Source organism: Rhipicephalus microplus, chromosome 9, assembly GCF_043290135.1.
Source record: "Rhipicephalus microplus isolate Deutch F79 chromosome 9, USDA_Rmic, whole genome shotgun sequence".
Taxonomy (NCBI): Eukaryota; Metazoa; Arthropoda; class Arachnida; order Ixodida; family Ixodidae; genus Rhipicephalus; species Rhipicephalus microplus.
The window spans coordinates 43379639-43404926 of record NC_134708.1 but is presented as its reverse complement, the minus strand read 5'-3'; the positions used below and the strand labels follow the sequence as shown (position 1 = coordinate 43404926).

General features: G+C 43.1%; 1 protein-coding gene across 3 annotated transcripts in view; it reads left to right on the top strand.

Moving 5' to 3' along the window:
* The window catches only part of LOC119165635 (glycine receptor subunit alpha-2-like), a 367416-nt gene that overhangs the window by 318555 nt on the left and 23573 nt on the right, over positions 1-25288 (top strand). For all 3 annotated transcript variants that reach the window (XM_075873508.1, XM_075873509.1, XM_075873510.1), the window contains 2 exons: positions 20009-20119; positions 24346-24425. In XM_075873508.1, coding sequence (XP_075729623.1) covers positions 20009-20119; positions 24346-24425 — 191 coding nt within the window. The remainder of the gene's footprint in view (positions 1-20008; positions 20120-24345; positions 24426-25288) is intronic.

Below are 25288 nucleotides of genomic sequence, written 5' to 3'. Positions count from 1 at the left end.
AAGAAAAGAGAGAAAAAAGATAAAAAGAAAGTGATAAAAAAAAGCAAAAAGATAGTGAGAATAAACACATAAAATGACTCAAAATTAGGTAAAGACACACGGAGAGAGAGAAAGAGATAGAAAGAAAGAGACACGAGAAATGGTCAGAAAAAAATAGACAGCAAGACTGAAACAGAGAAATAAAGGAGAACTAAGAAAAAGAGAGGCAGAAAGTGAGAAAGAGGTATAAAGAAAGAAAGACGGAGAGACACAAATAAAAAGACACGAAAGGACAGGAGCGGAAAGCAGAAAAAGACAGAAAGAGAAAGAAGTAGATAAAGAGCTAAAGAAAGAAATTGCAAGCAATAGGTACAACAAACCGATGCAAAGACGGAAGAAAGAGAGAGGTAAGGTTAAACCTTACTGTCCCAACGTCGGAGCCGCTTGCATCAGCCTAAGGGATTATCTTCAAGACAATGGTGTAGTTTTCCACACTATACCTTACATTGAAGGCCACCAAGCTGCGCTCTTTCTCGAGGATTCACACCATTAGTACGAAGTTCTCATGTTCGTTTTTTGTTTAGTTCGCTCTCTTCTTTCCTCTTGTTCCCTTCTATCCTACTCTTCTGCATCTCTTCCTTACTACAGGAAGTGTAGGCCATCGTTTTGTCCTAGCCTTTCAGTTACAGCGCACAAACTTGGGTACGCAAACTTCGAAGGCGCGTCACATGCCGCGTGTTTTATCATCATCATCAGCAGCAGCAGCAGGAGCAGCAGCAGCATCATCAGCCGGACTCTGTCCACTGCAAGACAAAGACATCTCCCATGTTCCGTCAGTCAACTCGGTCCTGTGCTTGCTGCTGCCCCTCTATATACCTGCCAACATCTTCATCTCATCTGCCTACGTAACTTTCTGTCTTGGTGCGCACATGTCTGCGGGCTTTCCGACGAGTCACTTAGCGGTCATTTAATTTCATTGTGCTGCGTATTGCTGCAGATGATTACTTCGCTGCAGACACTACCATGTTTGCCGATCGTTCGGCGTGCCGCGTCCGAGGACAAGCGTTAAAAGTATTTTTGTTCTGCACTCACAAGGAGAGCAACAACAACAACAACAAAAAAAAAACAAGCTGTGCATCCTATGCAGGCCTGTTAATTGATTATTTTTATGCAAATACTGACTCTGACTGGTGACAGAATACATAGATAATTAGTTACACACTCAACAACAATAATTACTGAAACTCACGCAAAAGAACACATTCTTTCCTATCCTTTCTTGCGATGTAATACTGAGTGTCATGAAAAAAAAATGTGATGCAAATTTCACGCGTTTCTAACTCCCCATCTTAATTCATGACTAAAAGGGGCTAGGTCGCAGTTCTCTATCTTGCTTCCTTCCCCTTTTCTGTGATCCTTGAATACATGCAACTGGTAACAACAACAACAACTATTAAATTTATTATTATTATTATTATTATTATTATTACCAGTAAAGTAATTTGATTAAACGGAGCTAATTATACATGGCGTTATAGGCAGGCCCCACATTAGCGAAAAAAAAAAGCTACAATATCTTAGTTCAACTCGCCAAAAAATGTTTGGCCAATAGTAATGCGGTACGCATTAGCAAACTGGATGCGGCGAACCAATAGAAAACGGGACATAGGAGTGAGAATCCTGGTGAATCTAGCCCCACACACGGTCATCTCGTTTTTTTTTATTATTATTCGCCGGCAGGAACAGTGCTTTACGCTTTAGTTCCCTTCTTTTTTTTTTTCGTGCTCAACATCTCGCTGATAAAGGCAGACACAATACGTGGCAGTTGCTTATCAATTCCTTCATTCTTTTACGACGACACGAACATGTGTGAGAAGCGTGTAGCAAAAAGTAAGATAACATCGCGGCAGATAAAGAGGACGCACGCGTCGACGAATCCTTTCCAAGAAACCTTCCCCTTTTGGCTCATTCGTTTCGATGGTCCTCTGTGCCGTTCAACCTGTCAGCCCCGATTTCGGCTTTGAATTTACATGCCAGCTTAGTATGTCAGCCGAACGAGTGCCCGTTTTGTTATTTTTGGCACTCGCGTAGCTACCCTGAAAAGACCTCCTTTGTCAAAAAAGCGCGCCGGCCTAACGAGATCTGGAGCAGCCTGTCTGAAGCACTCTAACTATCTTTACACTCCACTGACAAGTGAAAACAGTCACGACTACAGAACAGACTGCCTTTCACTCAGACCGATAGGCCTATTCAAACGTCGGACACGTTGTCCGGGACACTTTAGCTCTAGTGGAACGACTCTTCTTTTTACGCTCCATTGAAAAAAATGTTCTTCGACAGCCAAATGGACCGCCGGATGGCTCATTAACATGTTTTTTTTTTCATTCTTTGTCCAGAGCTTTGACAATTTTGCGTGAGTTTTTCAGGCGATAAAAAAGACATCAGAAGCATTACCCCAATCAGACGTACGCATGTATACCTGCCGTTGCCTCTCCCTTTGTGCCCTGATGGCAGTGCTTCGCCTAACGAATGGTTAAAGGCTGTTAGCTGAATATTGCGACTAATATTTGAGGCGCGCTATGGTCTGTAACTGTCAAATTTAGGAAAATGTAAATACGAAAAAGACCTGAGTGACGTCCTCCCGTGTCGGGCATGGCTTACAAAATATTTTGTGTAGCCTGTGATTGCAAAGAAACATTAGCGAATCTGCCGAGGTTGTGGATATGATGTCCGCCTGCCGACTCGAGGGTCGCGGGATAGTATACCGGCCCACGCTTCCGCATTTTGACGGAGGTGAAATGTTATTGAGGCCAGTGCGTCAAGATTTAGGTGGCTATTAATTTATGGGCTCGAAAATTCTCGAGCCCTCACCTCCACTACAACTTAGCTGACATTCATATTGTGCCTTTGGCACTTTAAACTTAATTGTGTAATGTATGCATATAGGAAAACAGAAAAAGAAACTGGTGCACAAAGGATGCGATCACTTTTTCCACAGGATGACAGTCCTTATTTTTAAATTAGGCTAATCACGTGCTCTTGAACTTATTTCCCTTTTTTTAGGCAAGCAGCAAGTGCTTGTAATACCAGGAGGCCGAGCCAGGCAGCCGAGCTGAAGGAACGTATGTACCTCCGAGTCATGAACTCTACGCAAAAGGGGTTATCTTAAACGTATTAGAAAGTGTGAGTTGTATATATAGCCCGTCTACTAATCGGCGTAAATTCACTCTAGCCAGTTTCAGTCCTCATTTTGTATTGGCAGCCTAAAATGTGCTACTTTATAATATTCTATTAACGTAACTCCTTTGCAGCCAGAAAATTTATGATGATGTTTTTTTATTATAAGTGTAGTTCTTTTATTAAGTGTCAGAAGTGTATGCAGACAAAGGGGCATTATATGTACACACACACACACACACACACACACACACACACACACACACACACACACACACACACACACACACACACACACACACACATATATATATATATATATATATATATATATTTATATTTATATTTATATATATATATATATATATATATATATATATATATATATATATATATATATATATATATATATATATATATCAACGCCCCACTAACAATATCCATGCAAGGCCGCTTAGATCAGCCACTATTTTTACGAGGCGCATTTATCGTCTGCTTACTAGGTTTAAACTAGGTTTGAGTCCTCATAGTGTCAAAAAGGTGAAATTTACAGTGCGCATTTGTACAGAGACACGCTATATTCAGCTTCGCACACTGTAAACGTTTGGCACAGGGCTACCCAAGATTTTCTTTAGTGGTGTGCAGCTGCAAAATGACTAACTTTGGCAACTGGTGGTCGCTCTGAAAGCGTGTAAATATTTTAGTATGACCTGAAAAGTTAAAGTACGAAAACTATTGATGTTGAGGCGGTTAGATTTCCTTCCGCTTTCTACTTATGGCCTCCTGGTTCTGCGTGCGTTATTTGACACGGTATTTTTACATCGAAAGCTGTTATGAGATCAGAACACGTGTACCGCACGGAGCCGTAGTTGTCCGCCGCCGCCACCGCCGGTGTCCGTAACCAGTATCGAACGAAAAAATAAAATAAAGCTTATTAACACCAACGACGCATTGAGATTCCAAGCCTGGTCCACTGCGTGCCAGCCCAGTATTCTACCACTGAGTCATGCGGGTATTTAGAACTCGGTCATAAACTGGCCTTAGGCAGGCTTGATGTCGGGAAAGGAATCGCGTTCATATGAGTTACAAAGCGTTTTAAAAAAAATCAAAGGAACAGCCAGGCGTCACGCAATGCAAATTGTGTAACGAGTGGGTTGTCGAATGCTCCAACCCATTAGAAAAGTTGTTCTTGATCACCTATTAACTGTGGCGGATACCCACTTCAGTGATATTTCTTAATGGTCGTCAGCCACTGCATAAAGAGATTGCACGGAATTCCTAACAAGTGTGTAGTGGATACCACGCTTCTCCAAAGCATAGTGACTGCAGGCCTAATACACAAAATTTATGATTATTACAAAGAAAATTACGATTGTTTACGGTGAAGCGGGTTCCCAGCAGTGTGCTTGTGGGATTCCAAGGAGTGTTTAGAAAAGGCTTTGAAAGGCCAATCTTCTATTTAGCTGTGACTGTGCGGCGCGTTCCGCGCAGGCCTGGCTTTTTTTTTTAATTTTTAATATAGCAGCTTTCTGAGAACTGCTAAATTCCAATTGTTTTGTAGTTGTCAATTGAGCTACGAGTGAATGTTTTGAAGGCTGATCGATCGCAATGCGCTCAGACGTAATCAATCAATCTATCAATGAATCATACAACAGCAGCAGCAGCAACATCAGCAACAGCAGCAGCAGCGGCGGTGGCGGCAGCAGCAGAAAAAAAAGAAGAAGACGAAGCACACAAAGGCACCCAAATCTGAGCACACTACACCATTTTCGCCTTCATCGAAAATGCAGTCGCTGCTGCCGGGAATCGATCCCGTGATCTGCGGGTGAGCAGTCGAGTACCTTATCCTCTAGGCCACCACGGCGGGGCAAGAGGCAATATACTCGTCTTAAAATTGTGAGAATCTAAAGTTTTGTATGTCATTCGTTTACGGAAATTCGGGGACATAAATACGCGGTGCCATCTTTCGGCGGCAAGAACGGCATCATGTGATAACTTATTTACAAATACACGAAGGAAATCATATGTCTTCTAAAGAGCTCGTTATCAATAACGATGAGTCCTCGTTATAAGTAGCAGAGACCCACTGAAACATCTCGACAAAACATTAGTATTGCACTACAAAGCATGTGGCTTTTTCGGACAATCGAATAGCGTTCATTAGAAACATAACGCGGGCTGGGGGCTCCACAGCAAGATATTACACACTCCGGGAAGCCATCTAGAGTCACACTGTGATATTGCTATATAGAGTGTTCAAATAGGTCTCTGCTGTTGTAAATTGAGGTGCACGTTAAAGAGCCTCAGGTGGTCGTAATATCCAGATCCTTCAACTACGGTGTCTCCCATTATCCTATTGTGGCTCTGGAAAGTTGAACCTCAACAGTTAACGCAAGTGTTTGCTGTATAAAGTCGCGAATTGTTTATTAAACCCCTTTTTCGTATTACGTGCTTCCTTTTGGGGGCACACGCCACGGTGGTCTAGTTTTTCTGGTGCCCGGATGTTGACCTGCAGGTTGGCGCATCGAATTCTCGCCGCGGTGGTCACCGTTTCGATGGAGGCCAAAATGCCCGATGCCCGTGGGCTTACGCGCACGTTAGAAAATTTCACGGGGTCAATGTTTCCGGAGCCTCCCCCCCCCCCCCCCGTGACGACGGCGTCTTTCTTAATCATATCATGTGACGCTAAGCTCTAACAATTATTATAACCTGATCTCTCGGGAGGTGTTATTGTATCAGTCACAGTTGTGCAGCTCGATGGGTGCAAATTATTGTGCGCACTGCTGTTGCACCGTAATATGATCACGGTGTTGATTAGCACTAGGCTGTTTGCGAATGAAAAATGAAGAAATTTTCAAAGGAAAACTTAGTGAGTCACCAGCGTCCATGGGCACGGGCCTATCTGGGAGAGGAGGAGGGACGTGTCGAACGATTCTTTTTATGTTCTTGCATGTGCTTGTATGTGTGCATACGCTGCGTTTCGAGAGCACAGACAAAATCTGTAGCCCCTCACAAGCTTTGGTTTAGAACATAAAAATACTAAGAAACAGACATACAGTGTTTTTTTCTTAAACCCTCACTCAGTAATTGAACATATGAAAAATCTTACTAACCTTCTGCAAATTGAAACGACATTAACGTGATCTACTATTCAAAATTTGCGCTGAATTAGGGGTAACGCGTGGTAGTATGAACGTCGTGAATATAATGAGTGACCGTCATTCAGCTGGTACGTCTACGGACACACACACACACAAAAAGGCAGCATATCCACGGGGTGAATGATGGAAAGTGGGGTGAAGCATCCGTCCGTCCATTCGTTCTTGCTTTCCTCCATCCGTGCGTCCGTCTGGGTTAACATCCTCACGTCCATCCACCCATCTGTTCGTGCGTCTGTTCGTGCGTCCGTCCCTGTGTTCGTCCATTCATCCGCCCCTGCGTCCGTCCATGCGTCCATTCGTCTGTGCAGTCATCCTTGCGTCCATCCATGCATCTGTCTCTGTGTCCGTTCGTCCATCTAGTCAACACTCCAAGTACCACAAGCTTGCATCTTTTCATCATCTATTCGGATGGATGGCTGGATTGATATGGCTGTACCCTTTAGATCGGGCGGTGGCTCATGCCACCAAGCTGTAATACTTAGTGAACCAAAAACTAAATTCTTTTTCCTTTAAACAGCGAGGTTGAGGACTCGTATATTGCAGTGAAGGGTTTAATTTCCACTCGTTCCTTGACTTTAGCCACCAATCAGATAACCTCCTTCTTGTTAATTCTACCCGCCTAAAGTCTATTTTGCCCTCCCTGTCCCTAAACCCCAGTGCTTTGAAAAACTCTGCGCCATCATCCGGAATTATAGGGTGATGAAGCCCTTTACAGACCATTATCAAGTGTTCAGCAGTTTCCTGTTCCTCTCCACACGTACTGCATACCGTGTCTACCCCTTCGCATTTGGCCCGATATGTCCGCATATAGAAGCACCGCCATCCAGCGGACATTCCAAGGAATAAACGAGAGGTGGCACATGCACACTTTCTTACGGCTTGCGCTTCGGGTCCACTTCCCACCTTTAACCACCTCGAGTTCATGGTATATACTAGTTCACTGTATTCATGGCACTGCGGCCCAACACTCTTTAAACCTTTCTAAAAACGAGGAGGTTAAGCCCAGCGAGTAAACGTAGCAACCCTTTCTTGTCAGATAGGGCTCAATGTACTTGCCAATGGCTGCTAATGGGGAATGAGAGACAGGAGAACTCGGCTTTTAGTTGACGATCACGCTGCGAATTATCTATTGTTCAGCAACGCACAGGAGAAATCTCCCACCGGCACCACCTTGCAGGTCAAAGCGTAAGACATGTTACGTACTACGACCAGGGACGAACTGGTGCCGCTTTAAAAAGCTTCGCCCCTAAAAAAAAAAAAAAAAAAAACACGACTGCGTAGCGCTCGTTTACAATAATCTGATCTCGCGCAGGTGCGGCGTTTTCCTTAACCCAGTTATTACGCAGCCCATAAGTAATTCAACGATCGCTGCAGAAGCGAACACGTATCTATGCACGCTCGTGAGGTTTTCTTATTACTTCACAACGATATTCTAAAACGACCTAACACGTGCGTGGACTTTTATTCTTCAGCGCTCCCACTGGAAACTCGCACCTAAGGCCGAAAGGAGAACTTAATTTTCCCGCTACACGCATTCGCAACACGTGCCGCAGTCGACAGTTTCGCACGTTCACAATGTCGTTTCAAAAACAAGTGTCGTTTGATGTTGCAACAGGGTGCGACGCTCTAAGCTTGTGTTGCATATTTAAAAAGGAATGGCAGTGCAGAAAACAAGGATGCTGATACGAGCAAGGGACAACACGAGCGCTGGTAATTTTAGCGCTTATGTTTTCACTTCTACTGAGTGTCTTTGTTTTCCGCCCTCCTTTCACTGTTAAATACGCTATTAGTTTCTTGCAATTCAGCGAGTCGGCGCGGACTTCCCAGACTTGTATGGCGTAAGATCGCAAGCGAGATGAAACCGAGCCGCCAGAAGAAATAACAGAGCCCTCTGTTCGTTCTCAAACACTGTCGTTTTCGAGTCTATATACTAGCTTAAAAACATCGTTTGCTGTGTGCCGTAATAATCTCGCGAATTATGCGCAAACTACGCAGTTTTGCCACTGTGCACGCTGGCTTCATTCACCGCTAAGTATTGGTTGCAATCGTGTGTGATTTTTTGCGGATATATGCCCGATGGAAAGACTTGGAAATGCATCACGTGGGCATGCACTCAGTTGTTTACATTATGAACTTCTCAGATTTCCTTCCTTAGCATTAAAGCTCAGGCATTTCGCTCCCATTTCCTGTATTTCCGACAAGCTTGCGGTGTGTTTGGCGCTTCTGGCGTTTTCGGTGCCTTTGATAATTTTGTTGCTTCTGGTGCATTTCACTGATTTTGCGGTTTCCGGTTGATGTGGTGCTTCTGGAGCTTATGGGGTTTGGTGCTTCTGACGCTTTCGTCGCTTCTGGTGTTCATTATGCGTGTGATAATTTCGCTGCTTGCCGTGACTTTAATGATTTTGGTGCTTTCGGTGCTTTAATGGTTTCGGTGATTTGGATGTTTTTGGTGATTCAGGAGAGAAAATATCTATTTAAGCCAGTCAATTTGCATTTAAAAGTAACAAACTTCCAATCATGCGTGTAAAAGCAAACTGTCCTAATGAAACGCTGTTCCCCCAGACCATGCATGCATTTTCTTCCTCTGATTTAGTTAACACATGCGCCTTTTATCATTTGCATGTGCCACAGATACACGAGCTGCGGTTAAGCTACGGAGAACGAGCTCGAAATCGCATCTGCATTCTTCGTTACTTTGGACCGAGAACAAACCGCAATTTGCAACATGGCGGCAACGTCGCACAAAAGCCTGATTCGATTTAGTGAACTGCTTTCTTAATCTCCAGGCGCGCGGCGCCAAATTGGCCATTATATTTAGAGTTGAATGCGTCGCTGTCAGAACTGTTTTTCGGTCATTACGTTTTCGTCTGTCGCTATCTTAGCAAGGAACGTGTTTCGGTTCAATTATCACTCTCAGGGCTTCACATGACTAGGGGCAGAAAGAAGAAGGCGACGGGAAGGGGGGGGGGGATCTTATACATTATCTACACCCGAATTCTTTTTATCAGTTTCTTTGTATGCTGTGTCGTCTAATTCACAAGCGACCCGACCAAATGGAATGCACGTGTTCTGCATTGCGACTTCTGTGCGTACGCTTTTATAGTGCGATGATACAAAGCGGAGATCCCACGCGTTGTTGTAGCCCTTAAAAACGTGCTATCTTTACGTCACTGCATGCTTTCAGACTAAATGTTCATTCCTAGATCCTATGTCAGCCCCGCCGTGGAGGTCTAGTGGCTAAGGTACACGGCTGCTGACCCGCAGGTCGCGGGATCGAATCACGGCTGTGGCGGCTGCATTTCCGATGGAGGCGGAAATGTAGGCCCGTGTGCTCAGATTCGGGTGCACGTTAATTAAAGAACCCCAGGTGGTCGAAATTTCCGGAGCCCTCCACTACGGCGTTTCTCGCAATCATATGGTGATTATGTGACGTTAAACCTCACATATCAATCAATTAGATTCTATGTCGACAGACTGTAATGCTGAGGAAGTCGTTAGCAAAGAGGCGGGCAAACCTTCGATTGACGTTATACGTGATATAAGCGCCTCAAAACTTCGTGTTCCGGGTCTAGGTTTGCGAGGTATATAGCGATTTGACTTCGTAGTCTGCATTCAGTGCTTTTTTTTTTACAAGTTTCACATTCACATCACCAGATATATTCCTATTCATCGAGCGTGCGAATGTGGCTATCTTATGTGACACAGAGAGGGAAGTACTGGCCGAGTCGACTTGGAAATGCTGGCACAATAAAATGGCAGCTGATATTGGGGTTAACGTTAAACTTTCGATTGCAACGTAACACCCTCTTACATGAGAGGCGTAGCCAGGGGGTGGCCCACCGGGCCCGTGCTCAACCCTATCCTCCCCTTCCAAACTTTTTAGCGCCATGCAACAGAGAGCGTAAAATTACTATATCAAGGGTGATGGCCCTCCTTTAAATCAAGGAAATACCCCCCTCCCCAAGAAAATTTCTGGCTAATTTCTCGTTTTAAAGAAATTACGTGTGCACGTGGCTTCGTTGTACAAACGAAGAACATGTCGCATGACTATGCTTGATTCAGGGGGAGTATGATGCTTGATGTAGAAATCCGATGGCTTCGGTGGCGCAAATGTCACGCCCGGGCCTCAGGAGCTTTGGAGTAGCACGGAAATATTTAGCATTGCACTTGCACACCGTTTACTTTGTTGATCCGCAAGGCATCAAAAACACCCTGGTGTACAAGGTGTCTACTTTTTAGCAGCGAAGCTCCCTAATCTGCCAATTTAATCCGCAAGGCATCGAAAACACCCTGGTGTACAAGGTGTCTAATTTTAGCAGCGAAGCTCCCTAATGCCGCAATTTAATCCGCAAGGCATTGAAAACACCCTGGTGTACAAGGTGTCTACCCTTTAGCAGCGAAGCTCCCAAATCACGTTTTTAATCCGCAAGGCATCGAAAACACTCTGGTGTACAAAGTGTCTACTTTTTTAGCAGCGAAGCTCCCTAATCCCGCAATTTATTCCGCAAAGCATTCAAAACACCCTGGTGTACATGGTGTCTACTTTTTAGCAGCGAAGCTCCCAATTTATTCCGCAAGGCACCGAAAACACCCTGATGCACAAAGTGTCTACCCTTTAGCAGCGAAGCTCCCTAATCCCGCAATTTAATCCGCAAGGCATCGAAAACACCCTGGTGTACAAGGTGTCTACTTTTAAGCAGAAAAGCTTCCTGATCCCGCAATCCACTGTAGAATCTCCCTGCGCCGGTCAAGCGCGCTGAGCTGAACTCGCAGTGGTTGCGCAGGCACAGCGGCAGATGGCTCGCGCTGCGCACAATACAGAGTTTTAGTACTGCGTACGCTGCGGACGTGGCGGCGTTGCGTACGTAAGGACACCACGTTCTGCGTAGTGCGCATGCGCAGACCGCAACGCGCACGTATCGCGTTACGTACGCAGCCGCTACGTACGCACGCATGAGATGCGTGCGTGCGTACGTATGAGGTGATCGCGCCGCTCTCGATCGAACAAGTTCGCGACAGCGCGAGACTTCGTTTTGCAAAATGGCGGCATCGAAGGCAAGCACTGACCGGCTCTGTGGCTTAAAATATGGCCATAATCTGGCTATAACACTTGGATTGGCTCACATTGGCTGTCAACAACACGTGCTTCTATTTTGATCTACCAGATGGCGCAACACGCTTCACGCTCACTCCGTACGCGGGTACTACGGCGTACTAAAAGCCCATAAGTGGCAAACGACGCCACGTAACGCAAGGCGCTTGCGTGATGCGTACGTAGCACCATTCCGCAGTACTAAAACTCTCTAATGACTCGCTCAGTCGTTTCCGCCACCGAGCGCACAGACGCTCTCGCCACCCACTCCCAACCTCACCGCCTTCATGAAAGCCAGCAGCGGCATCAAGCGCGTATAGTCGATTGCGTCACATTTCTCAGGAGCTTCACTCATCGGTTGTATTCGAAGACGGAAAAAACTGCTATTGTTTATGTTTTGTTTGGTTTCTTGCAAATGTACGTAGAGCTTATCTGGTTTTATTCGTGTGTATTCAACTCACATAAGAGGAAGCCATGTGATCATTCCCTCTTACTCTCATGCAGTCGTCATCTGTGTAAATTATCAGATATGAGCCATAATATTCAGTTTCTTTCGAGCAACAATACCCAATCCTATTTATTTACCACATAAACTGTTGTACTTTGTGAAACCTGTAAGATTCTGTATTATTTAAACATTAAAGAGGTGTGTGTGCTCGAAGGCATAAAATCTATTATTGCACTTCAATCTTGGCAGTTCATAATTATTCGATATATAAAATAATAAATAAAATCTCATATTCCCTATCTACAGTTCAGGTAACTGGACAAAGAATGTCCTCTAATCTCGCAGTTAGCGAACATTTAACTGGCCGAAACAAAATGACCTGACGACGAATCAAGACGTTGGGCCTTATATTACCAATGGCGCCGGCCATTAAGTGCTTTCGCGAATGAGCGCCTTTGTGAGATCAAAAACAAACGGCCGAATTCCCCAATGGCCTAGCTCCCAATTCCCAAAGGTTAGTCTGATAGCATTGTCAGTTTTTCTGGCGAGACTCGTGAACATCAGCTTAGAGCCATTCGACTAGATGGTCATACCTAGAGCCCGGAGGTAGCCCACCCTAGAGATCAAACTGCCCTCATCAGTCCTAAGAGTGATGTCAATATCCTCTAATGGCTTCCCCCCTCTCGGTTTGGGGTCCCTGTGCTTGGGCCTGTACAGAAGCAGTTCAGACTTCTGCGGCGAGCATCAAAGGCCAGTCGGTTTAAGGTAGTTTTCTGTGACCTTGATAGCTTCCTGTAGCGCAACCTCTATTCGTCCATCGCTGCCACCTGTACGCCATACGGTGATGTCGTCAGCATAGATGGTATAATTAATGCCATCGACTTCGGAGAGTCTTTTAGAAAGACCGACCATGACGAGGTTAAAGAGGGTCGGGGATAGTACTGAGCCTTGTGGCGTCGCTTTGCAGCCAAGCTTTACCGGATCCGAAACAAGATCGCCCATCGTCAGTATAGCCTCTCTGCCAGTCAAGAATGATTTTATGTAGTCGTGGAAGCGCTTGCCATGCCCAAGGCTTGAGATGTTACTCAGCACGAAGTGGTGCAGAACGTTGTCAAATGCCTTCTCCAAGTCCAGTCGCAATATGGCTCTATGTCCCTTGTGTTCGTATCAATAACGTGATATTTCATTAGCTTCATAGCTTCTTGCGTCGAGAGACTTGCCCTGAAGCCTATCATGTTGTGGGGATAAATGTCGCGTTCCTTCAGGTATCGGGTACTCCTGTTCAGAATAGCATGTTCGGATACAAGTATCACGTATCGGGATACTTGTAGTTCAAATGGAATATATTACGTATTATCGCCATTTCGTTTCTTTATTTTTTTCTGATCACCCACCATACCTAAAGTAACGTTTAAAGATCTCAAAGTCGCATTCTTGGCCAATCCCCCAAAGTGGGTACGTGCCATTCATCGGAGGAAAAGAAACAAACACTAGACTACCGCGAGCGGATGAACCCGGTTTGGGCTTCACTTTCTATGCATTGGTGCTGCGACGGTTCCTGGCACTCCCTTGTTATAGTACACTCTAGTTTCGCGGAAACTCTTCGTCGCTTACGCAAGAAAAAACAATAACCTGTGGCTATTAATAGTACTTCATCGATATTGTCACGTGGTCATGACGTTGACGACGGCAGTAGTTGTCTTGTTCAAGAATGAAACTTTTCATTCTGGTGAACTTGTGCTCGGAAAATCAAAAGTAAATTTGCAAGCTGTTTACACTGTGCCATGATAACGTCGAACAAAGCAACGGTGGTCGGTAAGCTCGTTATCGGCGAAATGAGTCGACTATTGTGCAGCATTCATCGAACCCACCTGCAGTATCTCTGGTGCTGCTTAAGATCTCGAATCAAATTCACTATTTGCGTCCTCCATGCTATCTAAACGGAAGATTCCCGTACAGTCTCGAAGCTACTGAACAACTGCGGTGAGGTCTGAACCGAACGTTGCGAACAGCTTTTTCTGGCTGAAACCCGTATACATCGAAAGAAATCAATGAACAATAATCGCAATGTGCTTCGAACTTTCCACGAAAAGTAATTCTTCCTCGGCACTAGTAAGCGCTTACGTGGCGGAAGTAGCTGGTGACAGCCTAAAAATAAATAGAGGTTCGGCCCACGAGGCCGCATTGCCCTCATTTCTCGTACTTTCGCCGTGTTGCTACTTCACGCCGGGGAAACGACGCAACGCCGTTTCAAAACACTCCGAGCTCCTGCCTCTTTGGTGCACGTTAAACGTGGCACAATGACGAACTCCCACTGCATCAAACGACGACCGGCGTGGTTGTACGTGTCGATAAGAATGGAGTTTTTTTGTATTAGTTCGTCCTAACCATTACGTTGTAGCGAAGGGCAGCTCTAGTTAGATGTCCATATTAAAAATCAATACTGGTACACTTTACTTTTTATTCTTAGCTTGCCACTGACTATAGTACGAGGCAAATATTGACGCATATCTACTAATTTGAAATTCCAAATCAATTTTACTTGTCTTCTTTCTTTTAACGGGGTTGCTTAACCTATAGCGGTAACTTGTGGGATCTACCAGAAAAAAAAACGATCGTCATGTTAACGGGTATCTGCGAGTGCGATCTACCAGAAGACTACCGTCATAAAAACACATATGGTCCACAAAAAAAATTGAATAAGTTCCACTAATCTTTACTGGTCACTAAAATTGACGAACCCAGGAGTCAGCTCAACGAATCGCTGCAAAGCAATGGCGCTGAGCCAAAAACCCCGAAGTAGTAAAGACCTACGCTAACAACGACATGCCCGTAGATCTATGAGAGGTGCCCGCTTTCAGCGCCAGTTTATGTTTTTGGAGTTTTCACATCCGTGTCATGCTTATGCCTGTCTATTGTTTAATTAAAATTTTCTTTTGCCAAGAATACACGTAGAAACAACCGAGCATCACTTAGCTAAGTGCTCGAAGCACTAAGTGCTCGAAGCAACCTAATATAATCGCGGTTATTATTTAGAACCGTCTTACTTTGCTTTTTCAAGCCATGCGCGGTTTAGTGCGAGCATTTGTCATTTTTTTTCCTTTGGGTTGTAAGCTCACTACTTCTACGAATGAGCATGGAACTATGAGAAGCACAAGGAATAAGATATACACACACTATTCTAGCACAATGAATTTATGTGACAGCAGCACTCGTAAAATCGACAAGAACGCGATTCAGATAAACGAGCAGAAAAAGTTAATGCAATTAAAGTTAAGCTTCATGAGTCCGGATGGTGTGCACCCGAAAATATATTTAGAGCCGTTGCTTTTACGGCCCTTATAGTCTTTTCTTGTTGTTAAAATTTGCAGGAGAAAACTCTACTAGCTACACATGAACCTTAATTTGTGTCTGGACAAAGCGAGCGTCTCTTTGGGTTGTTGCTGCGCACCCGTTGCGCTTCAAGCTGATTCAAGCGAATCAAGCTTATTCATCAACTGTATAAAAAACTACATAGAGACAGCATTATGTTTCGAACAGAATGTGGCAGAGTTAAAGTGCCTTGCACTTTTTACGAGACAGCTATAAACGAGAAGTGACGGCGATTCATGGTCATCCCGCTACGCGTGGAGCATCGTTGTTGCACAGGAGCCGCCTATGGTCAGTGCAGCAAGGAGGGATTACTTGCATAAAACACAATATAAGGAAAAATCTGTGCAGCATCAGCTGCTGCTGCTGCTGCTGCTGCTGCAACAACAAAAACAACAACAACAACGATAATAATAATATTAATAATAATATTAATAATTATAAAGCTCCTATTATTATTATTATTATTATTATTATTATTATTATTATTATTATTATTATTATTATTATTATTATTATTATTATTATTATTATTATTATTATTATTATTATTATTATTACTAGTAGTATGAAAAGAAGAAGGTTTATTTTCCCTCATCCAAGTGCTCAAGACAAGCTACGGGTAAAAAACCACTCTTAGTCGAGGTAGCAAGACAAAGGTCCTGATACTTTTGTAGAAAACGGTCAACAAAGGCAACTTGTAGGACATGTAACATCTGCGAACAGAGGTTACTTAATTCTCACACGAAATAAAAAAAAACACAGCAGGTGTCAAGTGTTGTTTAACATGGTTAGGATTCATGTTTCGAGCAATTTGTAGTGCCGGCATTTCAGAAAACAGCTTTCACGTTCAGGAGAGCTATACGGGACGCTAATCTGCATTAATAAAACGACGAGCGCAATTTGGTATCGTCGTTACGTGCCGCATAATTCATCATTTTTGTGTCCGTGTTAACTAAGTATACTTTTTGATGTGAAGCAGCTTTTGCTTGTGTGTTACATATATCATTAAAGATAGTTATTCCTGCAGTAACTTGTTTTCCAGCAGAATCTTCATTTTCCGTATGTCTTTGTTTTGTCTACAATGCAATATAATAATAATTGTTCAGGTTTTACGTCTCAAGAGCATGATTTATTCATTTTGAACGCCGTAATGTCCTAATGGGTCTAGGTGAGAGAAACCCGAAGAAAATGTCGACACTATACCACTTTAGGCCAGATCGCTAAAGATGCTTTACAAATACGACCACTTGAATTTCTCAAAACTAAAATGCAATGGAGAAATGGTAGGCTAAGACCGAAGTTTCCTCATTGTCATCATTTCTTTGCGTGTCAAGTGCAGTACTGGAACCTCCCTCAATGATTTCCAACGTAACCACTCCTGCGGGAGTTGATGTATGTTCTTCACAGTACGCAGACGTTGATGTGTCTCCTATGCAATAAAAAAATAGGTTCACTTGCACTGTGACTGCTTCGACGAACTTGTAAGAGAGTATAGGGTGCGTTGAGACGCAGATATCGTTTTGTGTGTTGTGTGTGTGTGTGTACGTGCGTGCGTGCGTGTGTGCGTGTGCGTGTGTCTATCTATCTATCTATCTATCTATCTATCTATCTATCTATCTATCTATCTATCTATCTATCTATCTATCTATCTATCTATCTATCTATCTATCTATCTATCTATCTATCTATCTATCTATCTATCTATCTATCTATCTATCTATCTATCTATCTATCTATCTATCTATCTATCTATCTATCTATCTATCTATCTATCTATCTATCTATCTATCTATCTATCTATCTATCTATCTATCTATCTATCTATCTATCTATCTATCTATCTATCTATCTATCTATCTATCTATCTATCTATCTATCTATCTATCTATCTATCTATCTATCTATCTATCTATCTATCTATCTATCTATCTATCTATGTGCGTGTGACCCGAGAACAGTTTTATCCTGCTAGCGTTTTTACCACAGTGGGAGCGTTAGAAAGAGTGAACAATATCGTCTTTTTTATACTTTCTCATCCCTGTTAAACACACACACACACACACACTCACACACACACACACACACACACACACACACACACATATATATATATATATATATATATATATATATATATATATATATATATATATGTGTGTGTGTGTGTGTGTGCGTGTGTGTGAGTGTGTGTGTGTGTGTGTGTGTGTATGTGTGTGTGCGTGTGCGTGTGTGTGTGTGTTTTTATTGCACAGGGATGTACGTACTCGTTTTTGAAGAACAACCCACGTCAATTCAAACCAAAGCTGGCTTCGGCAAGTCGACGCACTTTATCAATGACATCACATAGAAAAATACCCTCGGAACTCTCGTTAGGCATATCTTAGTAAATTGAGTCGACATTGTGTCACGCTCTTACTATCTGCCGAGGGAAGCTTCTTTTGCATCACTGAATCACTGCTATTACTACTCTGACTGCAGCCGTTGAAGCCACTCGATCAAACTCCTGCACCATTGGTGACCGAGTGGCTTCAGAGGATGCCCGAGACTCCAGGCTTGCCCAATGAGTTTCGAAGCTGTGTACGCCAAAGCATCTACATGAAAGGCTGGTAGTGCTGTCCATCCAAAAATATCCCTTTTCTATTGTGCTGAATTTGTATGGATATTGTGACACCCACACCCTGACGACGATACTTATTTTCGTGACGACACGCCCACATCTTGTTTGCGCACGACCTATATGGCAGTTCCTGTCGTGTTTGTCCACATCGATTTATCTTCATCCATCATGAATATTTCTTTGCTTTGCATCAAAGAGAGCACTGGGTCCTTATTGCAAACTTTGAATCGTTGCTTACTTTCAACGTATTTTTTGTATGTGTCTCCCTCGCAGAGTGAGCAACCCACCTTTCATCGTAGTTCCTTCCCCCTTCTTCTTTCATCTGCCCCTTTCTATGTTTGCGAACACCTTTGTTCGCACATTCCTTGTCAGATAGCTTGCCCGACAGATTTTCGACGGATTTCCCGTCACAGATGATTGTAATCAACGGCAATAGGCAGTCACTTTGTGAGAAACTTCCGCAGCACCCACAACAGTACACATGAAATCACACTTGTCTACAGCGATGGCACGTGTGGCTGTGAATGCTCTTGCTGTCCGCAACCGCGAGTGACCTCAGGTTAGCAACAAGCTTCTGCTCAGGCTTGAATTATAGCACGAGTATCTAGCGTGCAACCTGACTATTATGTATCATTACGGCGTCGGTCTTTGCACGTTTTTGCAGATAACGACACCTGAACGGGCTTGCTGAGCGCTCTAAACAAGTGCGGTTCATTGTGTACTGACATTCTGGCCTACACTTTTTTCTGTTACAAATGCCAAGAGATAAGTTAGCGCACCTTCTCTTTTCCAAGTACTTTTCGCCATTGGCCTTACGGATTCTATTCAAGTACGTCCTGATTCACTGCCATGTTATCATCCTATAAAAATTCTCAGTATATTGGGAACTTTCGTAATGTGGGAACGAAAGAGGAAAAAGCTTCACTTTGTGACTTGTACACAGCAATTTTTCTCCCTGTGCCTTTTTTTTTTCTCACTATTTCTAGGACACGAGCCTATTATGTTCCAACTTATTCCGATGTACTACAACTCTCCAGCATTTTCCAAATAAAAGGAAAATACCAATTCAGAAAACTGCTCTCGTGTGTTTGTCTCTACGCCTAATGTACATCTGGTGTTGATTTATATGCACCGATTTGCAAGCATACTTGTAAGCGATCTTTTAGTGTAGCACTTTGCTTCTGAAACATCGCTGCGCTGTCTTTCTGCTTTTTGTTCACTTTCCGTGACTACTGTATAATAGGAATGATTCTAGCATACATGCCCTCTACTTCTAATCTAACGTGCACGATATTTTGTCTTGTCACCTCTATTTGTGCGATTAACTACGATCATGTAACGCGTTCGGTTTGTTGTCTGTCTTCCAGGCTGTGCAACTTAAGCCTCCAATTGGCTTTGGCAGTCGTAGCCATATTTACTGCTTTATTTGTTGAAAAAAAATTATTATTATTATTATTATTAATATTATTATTATTATTATTATTATTACCAGTAGGAGTAGTAGTAGTAGTGGTAGTTGTAGTAGTATTTCACGGCGCTACTATGTTTCAAAAGTTGCCGGATACACGGCTTTCTTGAGAGTAGTATTGCTGTTTCTTTTCACCACTGCAGTTGATAATAAACTGCTACATGTGCCTTGTATCATTGATGAAAACCCTTATTAGGATTTATGGTTCTCTTGGATCTATAGTAAAACTCAAAGCTTCAACATTAAGAGGATATTTTTTTTAATATGGAGACTAATATTTGTGCCACCGTTTTTTTTTTGTTAGAATATCAATAACGCTGTAATAAAGCGGTGATACATTGACACGGCCACTGAAAGTGAGTGAACATTTAGCTCGGGTAATTTCAGCTAGCAACAATGAATGTTAACCTGATCTTGGCTGATGTGAGTAATGTTGGTTGGCATTGCCTATATTATGGCTGATTTCGCCTAATAGTGGCCAATAATGGTCAATTATGGCAAATTCCGGGTGTTTATATATAACTGACAGCTTGTGTCAAGCGGTTTTATTTTGTGTTGGTTTAGTGGTGTAATCTCAAATGATACACATTACTGTATGACCATTCATAGTAGAGAGTTTTTGTTTCATTTGCCTTTCGTTGCACCTGCTTGCAATCATTGAACAGCAAATTAAATGTACGTTTTATGTTCGCAGGGCGCCACATTCGTGGGGCAAATGGAACCGGCCAGAGGTTAGCATCGCTATGAGATGCTTGCGTGCCACCCTGCTTCAATGTATGCTCTGCCTAAGCGTGAAACAAACAAGGTAAGTTTCAATAACCTTTCATCAAGCATTAACGCGCTGCTCTTTTGGCGGCGCACTGAGGTGTATGTTTATACTGATGACTGAACTCCTGACGAGTCTTTTTGCACGTGGCTTACCTTTGAGATTCGTTGTTAGCATATAACTTGAACAAAAATTTTTCAATTTCGAATTGCACACAAAGTTCTCGGCACCTGAATATCATTTGGACATCATGGGTAGGGCATACATTTTTGAATTCGGAGCATTTCTTTGCGCACCGCATGCACTTCTGGCACCTATCTATCTATCTATCTATCTATCTATCTATCTATCTATCTATCTATCTATCTATCTATCTATCTATCTATCTATCTATCTATCTATCTATCTATCTATCTACCTGCCTGCCTGCCTGCCTGCCTGCCTGCCTGCCTGCCTGCCTGCCTGCCTGCCTGCCTGCCTACCTACCTACCTACCTACCTACCTACCTACCTACCTACCTACCTACCTAACCTACCTACCTACCTACCTACCTACCTACCTACCTACCTACCTACCTACCTACCTACCTACCTACCTACCTACCTACCTACCTACCTACCTACCTACCTACCTACCTACCTACCTACCTACCTACCTACCTACCTACCTACCTACCTACCTACCTACCTACCTACCTACCTACCTACCTACCTACCTACCTACCTACCTACCTACCTACCTACCTACCTACCTACCTACCTACCTACCTACCTACCTACCTACCTACCTACCTACCTACCTACCTACCTACCTACCTACCTACCTACCTACCTACCTACCTACCTACCTACCTACCTACCTACCTACCTACCTACCTACCTACCTACCTACCTACCTACCTACCTACCTACCTACCTACCTACCTACCTACCTACCTACCTACCTACCTACCTACCTACCTACCTACCTACCTACCTACCTACCTACCTACCTACCTACCTACCTACCTACCACGTACGTCTTGGTGTGCTCGTGATCACCTCCTCACCTTGGGGTAAATCGAAATTAGTATAAGAGAACATGATGGTTCGACAAATATGACGCGTTAGTAAAGACTTGAATATTGTGACGATCCCGTCACGTGCGTTGTCATACACTTCCCGTTAAACAGTGGCAGATGCCTGCAGGCGCGCATGTGCCACTGGTACGCGGGTATGTGTCACAGATGACTGAAACTTATCATCTACTCAGAAACGTCAAGAACACACATGGGTAATTTTAACGAGTTGGTGTCTAAAAATCTGACATCGGAAACGTTGACACAATCAACTCATTAAATAAATATGATGTTCTCAGCATGAATCGAACTCGAGCGTTCTGCGTGACAAAAAAGTATTCTACCACAGAGCCAATTAGGTGGGGTCTCGTAACCACCTTTCAAGTAGACCGTAATGTTTGTGAAATGCCAATTCTGGTTGCAGTGCGGGGAGGGGGAGAAGGGGGAAGGGGGAATAGCCAATTTTATAAATATTACATATGTACTCCTGTCACACAGCCGTCACGTCGGGCTAACGTCAATGATAGTTAGGTGGCATTCACTGAAGATGAGTTACGCAGCAGTGTCCAGCAGTGTCCATCTTCGTGAGCACCAGCACTACATATCAGCTTATCGCTTCTGCTGTTGCAGATGCCCATTTTCCTTTTGGCATTGTTGCACAAGTGCTAACAACTGGTTATGTAAGCATCTGCAACTGTTTTTTATATGTGTATGCGCGCAACTTTTGTACATAAATTTTTACTTATATTTAGATATGTACATAAACATATTTTGCACATACTATTAGCGTCATTTTATGTCGCGTTGCTCAATATAAAATTGCCACAACGTTACCCTCCCTTCACATGCTTCCCATAACGTCGATTTTCTAGGTACGTGGAACCTACCGAATTTTTTTCTCCTCTTGCGCTATCTACAAGACTTTGAAAAACTTCCCGCGCAAATGCATTGGCTTTGTTAGAACATGAGGGTACCTATTTTCCACTCTAAATAATTGTCAGTACTGCGCAACGGTGCAAATATCTATGTTGTCAGTGCGAGTGTCTATTTTTATCGTCATTTTCTGGATAGTCGACCATCTTCTGCGGGCAATATTAGTGTTTCACGCACTGTGATTGTGTAATTTCCTGGTACGAGAGAAATCGGTCGTCTCTTTAAAGGTCCTTTATACGCCTTGTGCACGTATTGCATTCGGCCCCGTAGTCTTCACTGCAATAACTCCCCGTGTACGGTTTTGTAGTTGTAGCGAAGTGCAGTGAACGGTATTAGCATGAATTGCCGTTATACTTTAACCCCTGCCACAATCGCTACGTCCTGTCTCTTATTGCAGGCCTGTTTTCCGTTAAGACCCATCAAGCGGCTAGCTAATTTCAGTATTACGTTTTTGTTGTTAAAGCTTTGCTCGACGCTATGATCGTTACTTGAAGACATCGTTAAAAAGCTGCATCAGAATAATGAAGGCAGTTTGAATGCAAATCTTTCATATATATCACCGGGACCTGAACCTAGCATGAGGATTTCATAAAACATATCACACATGGCACAAGAAGTACCAAAATGTGTTCGGGCTGGAATTCGTTAGGCTAATCCAAGCCTTTTATTTCAGTCGCTTACCAAGTAGCAAGTGTTCCTACGTAAGGAAACTTTGTTCATTATAGCTCAGAAATTTAACGTGATGTGACAAAGCAGGAATAGATAAATTAAGTGTATAAGAGTTATGGGGATAAATTTTAACGTGACTGCTTGCGAAGCCAGAAAGTCGAAAAGATCATGCAGGCCATTTTTTGTGTGTGTGTGTGTGTGTCCCAGAGTTGCGACATGCAGTGGGGCACATACAAGCGAAAGACTTTTTGCAGTCATCTAGAAAACTACTGGACGAATGACAGATCGGTTGTTTTCCAAGCTGAGTTTGAAACTTGATTTTCAGGAAAACTTGGGTTGCGCAGCAAAGTAGACGACTAAATAGAAGAAGGAGGCATAGCGACGCACATTCACACAAGAAAGTACTTTGTTTCGTCCAATCGAGAATAAAAAGATTCACTGAACGATGACTCGGCTGTCGATGTCCGGTTAAGTTTGATTTCGGCTTATTTTCGCCCCGTGTTTGAAATCGCATTCGTCCTAGGCGCCTCAGTACCCTTAGATCGACAACAACGTTTCGTTCATGATCGCCAGCTTTCGCCAACAAACTCAATCTTCGCGACATACCTTGCGCCAATGCAATCAACATCAGGCAAAGAAAGGCACAGTTAATCTATAGTCTTCATTATCAGCCTATTACATGCCAATTACTCAATGACGAGAGCCTCTTCGAATAGCCTTTAACCCAGAACTTTTGAGAGTGAGTTGATTCAATTGAGGGCCTCGTCGGTTCTCAATGGCATAGCCACCACAAGCTTTCTTTCACCCTCGGTTACTTTTCTCACCTCTTGGTATATCTATTCAGTCACTCTGACTTACCGTTGGTTGTCCATGCTTCACATTACGCGACAAGCCCAGCTGACTTTTCCTTTCCTATTGGCAGCAAGAATATCGACTAGTCTGTTAGAAGTCTTCTGTCTTCCTGCCATTTAATGTGACGCCTATCAGTTCTTTTGTACGTTCGCTCATTTTCTCGAGCGTCCTTGTCCTGTAAGCCGAATGTCAGTCCACATGTACGTACCTCACACGTACCCCACATGTTAGTGCTGCTGAAATGCAGTAGCTGTACTTACACATGTTTTCTTTAGAAACAGCGATAAGTTACGTTACTTGTTCGTCTGCAGATGCGAAATTTGCACGAGCGAACGCAGCTTTATTATGATGACTTCTAGAAAGAGGCACGGGTTCACGTGTCTTCACTTTTTGCCCAACTCTCAAAGTATCTGTCCTTAAAGTCGTTAATGTGTTTATTATTTATGAAAGTATAGCAAGCGTCTTGATTAAAGCGCATAAGCAAACCTGCAATCTGCTTTGCGCTAAAGCAGTGTATTCCAAAAGCATTATAGAGATTATCAAATAAAGGAAGCAAACGCCCGGTGCACACATATTTTCAGAAAGTTTGAGAATTTCTCTATTGGCAGCTTGCTAATGTTCTTTTTTTTTGTGACATATGTTGTTTAGGACTCACTGACGTACTTTCACATTCAAGAGTCGTCATAAAGCATAGAAGGCAACGCTCTTCGATGCGGCCATTCACTGATCGTAACCACTGTTATTTTTGTTGCAGGCAAGAACCTTTAGATTTCGAATCAATTCTACCCGAGAATCCTTCCGAGTACGACAGTCTTGATCCACCAAAAGAGAACGGTGAGGCTTTCACTGCTATATCCAATGGTACTCCACATGTTTCTTTTGATTTTTTTATGAAAAACGATAGCCTAGTGTACGCCAGTAGTGCTCCAATTACCATATTTACCAGCAGCTTAACGGCACCACTTTGCACTCGCTCATGATCACTGATTCGGCTAAATGATTAGTAAATGTTGCCAGGGTCAATGATAGGTGGGGGATGTTGACTAGCGTTGCCTCGACTACTCCTTATGCTAAGAATGTCTTGTTTTTATTTTTCAGTTAGTGTTTCTTGACATTTCTCTAGCTAACAAAGTCCCAAATGCAACAATTTTTGTGTAGCAAAGACTGTTTTGCTGAATATTTTCATCCTTAATAACGAGTCGTATTGTTTCACTTCTCCCTTTTTTCTTTGCCTTTGCTTAGTAATTTTTTATTCGTAGTTGCAAATATTATTAGTGACGTGCCAAAATTGAATTATTGCACTCATATGAATACAGGAAAGAACTGTTAGTAAACGCGGTTTTCAATGCCATTCATATAACCTACACACAGTGATACGCAGCATTCTAAATCAAAGAGGAATAGTTGTTGCACTGACAAGCAGCACAGGGTGTTTGATGTTCATTTGGTCATTGACTGTTCGCGGTTATGTCTCAAGTCATAGTGATTTCGCGAAAAAGTGAACCTGATATATATAATCTAAGTATCGAAGTAAAAGCGTCTTAAGTTGAACGACATGCATGATTGCCTTGTATTAACCCATCAGTGTGTCGCCATGCTCTCGATAGGAAAAAACATCTCGTGTAGTGCTTCCAAGAAGGGGGAGGTTGGTGGATTCAGAATTTCAGCACGGCTGTTCCCAGTCGGACGCATAAATT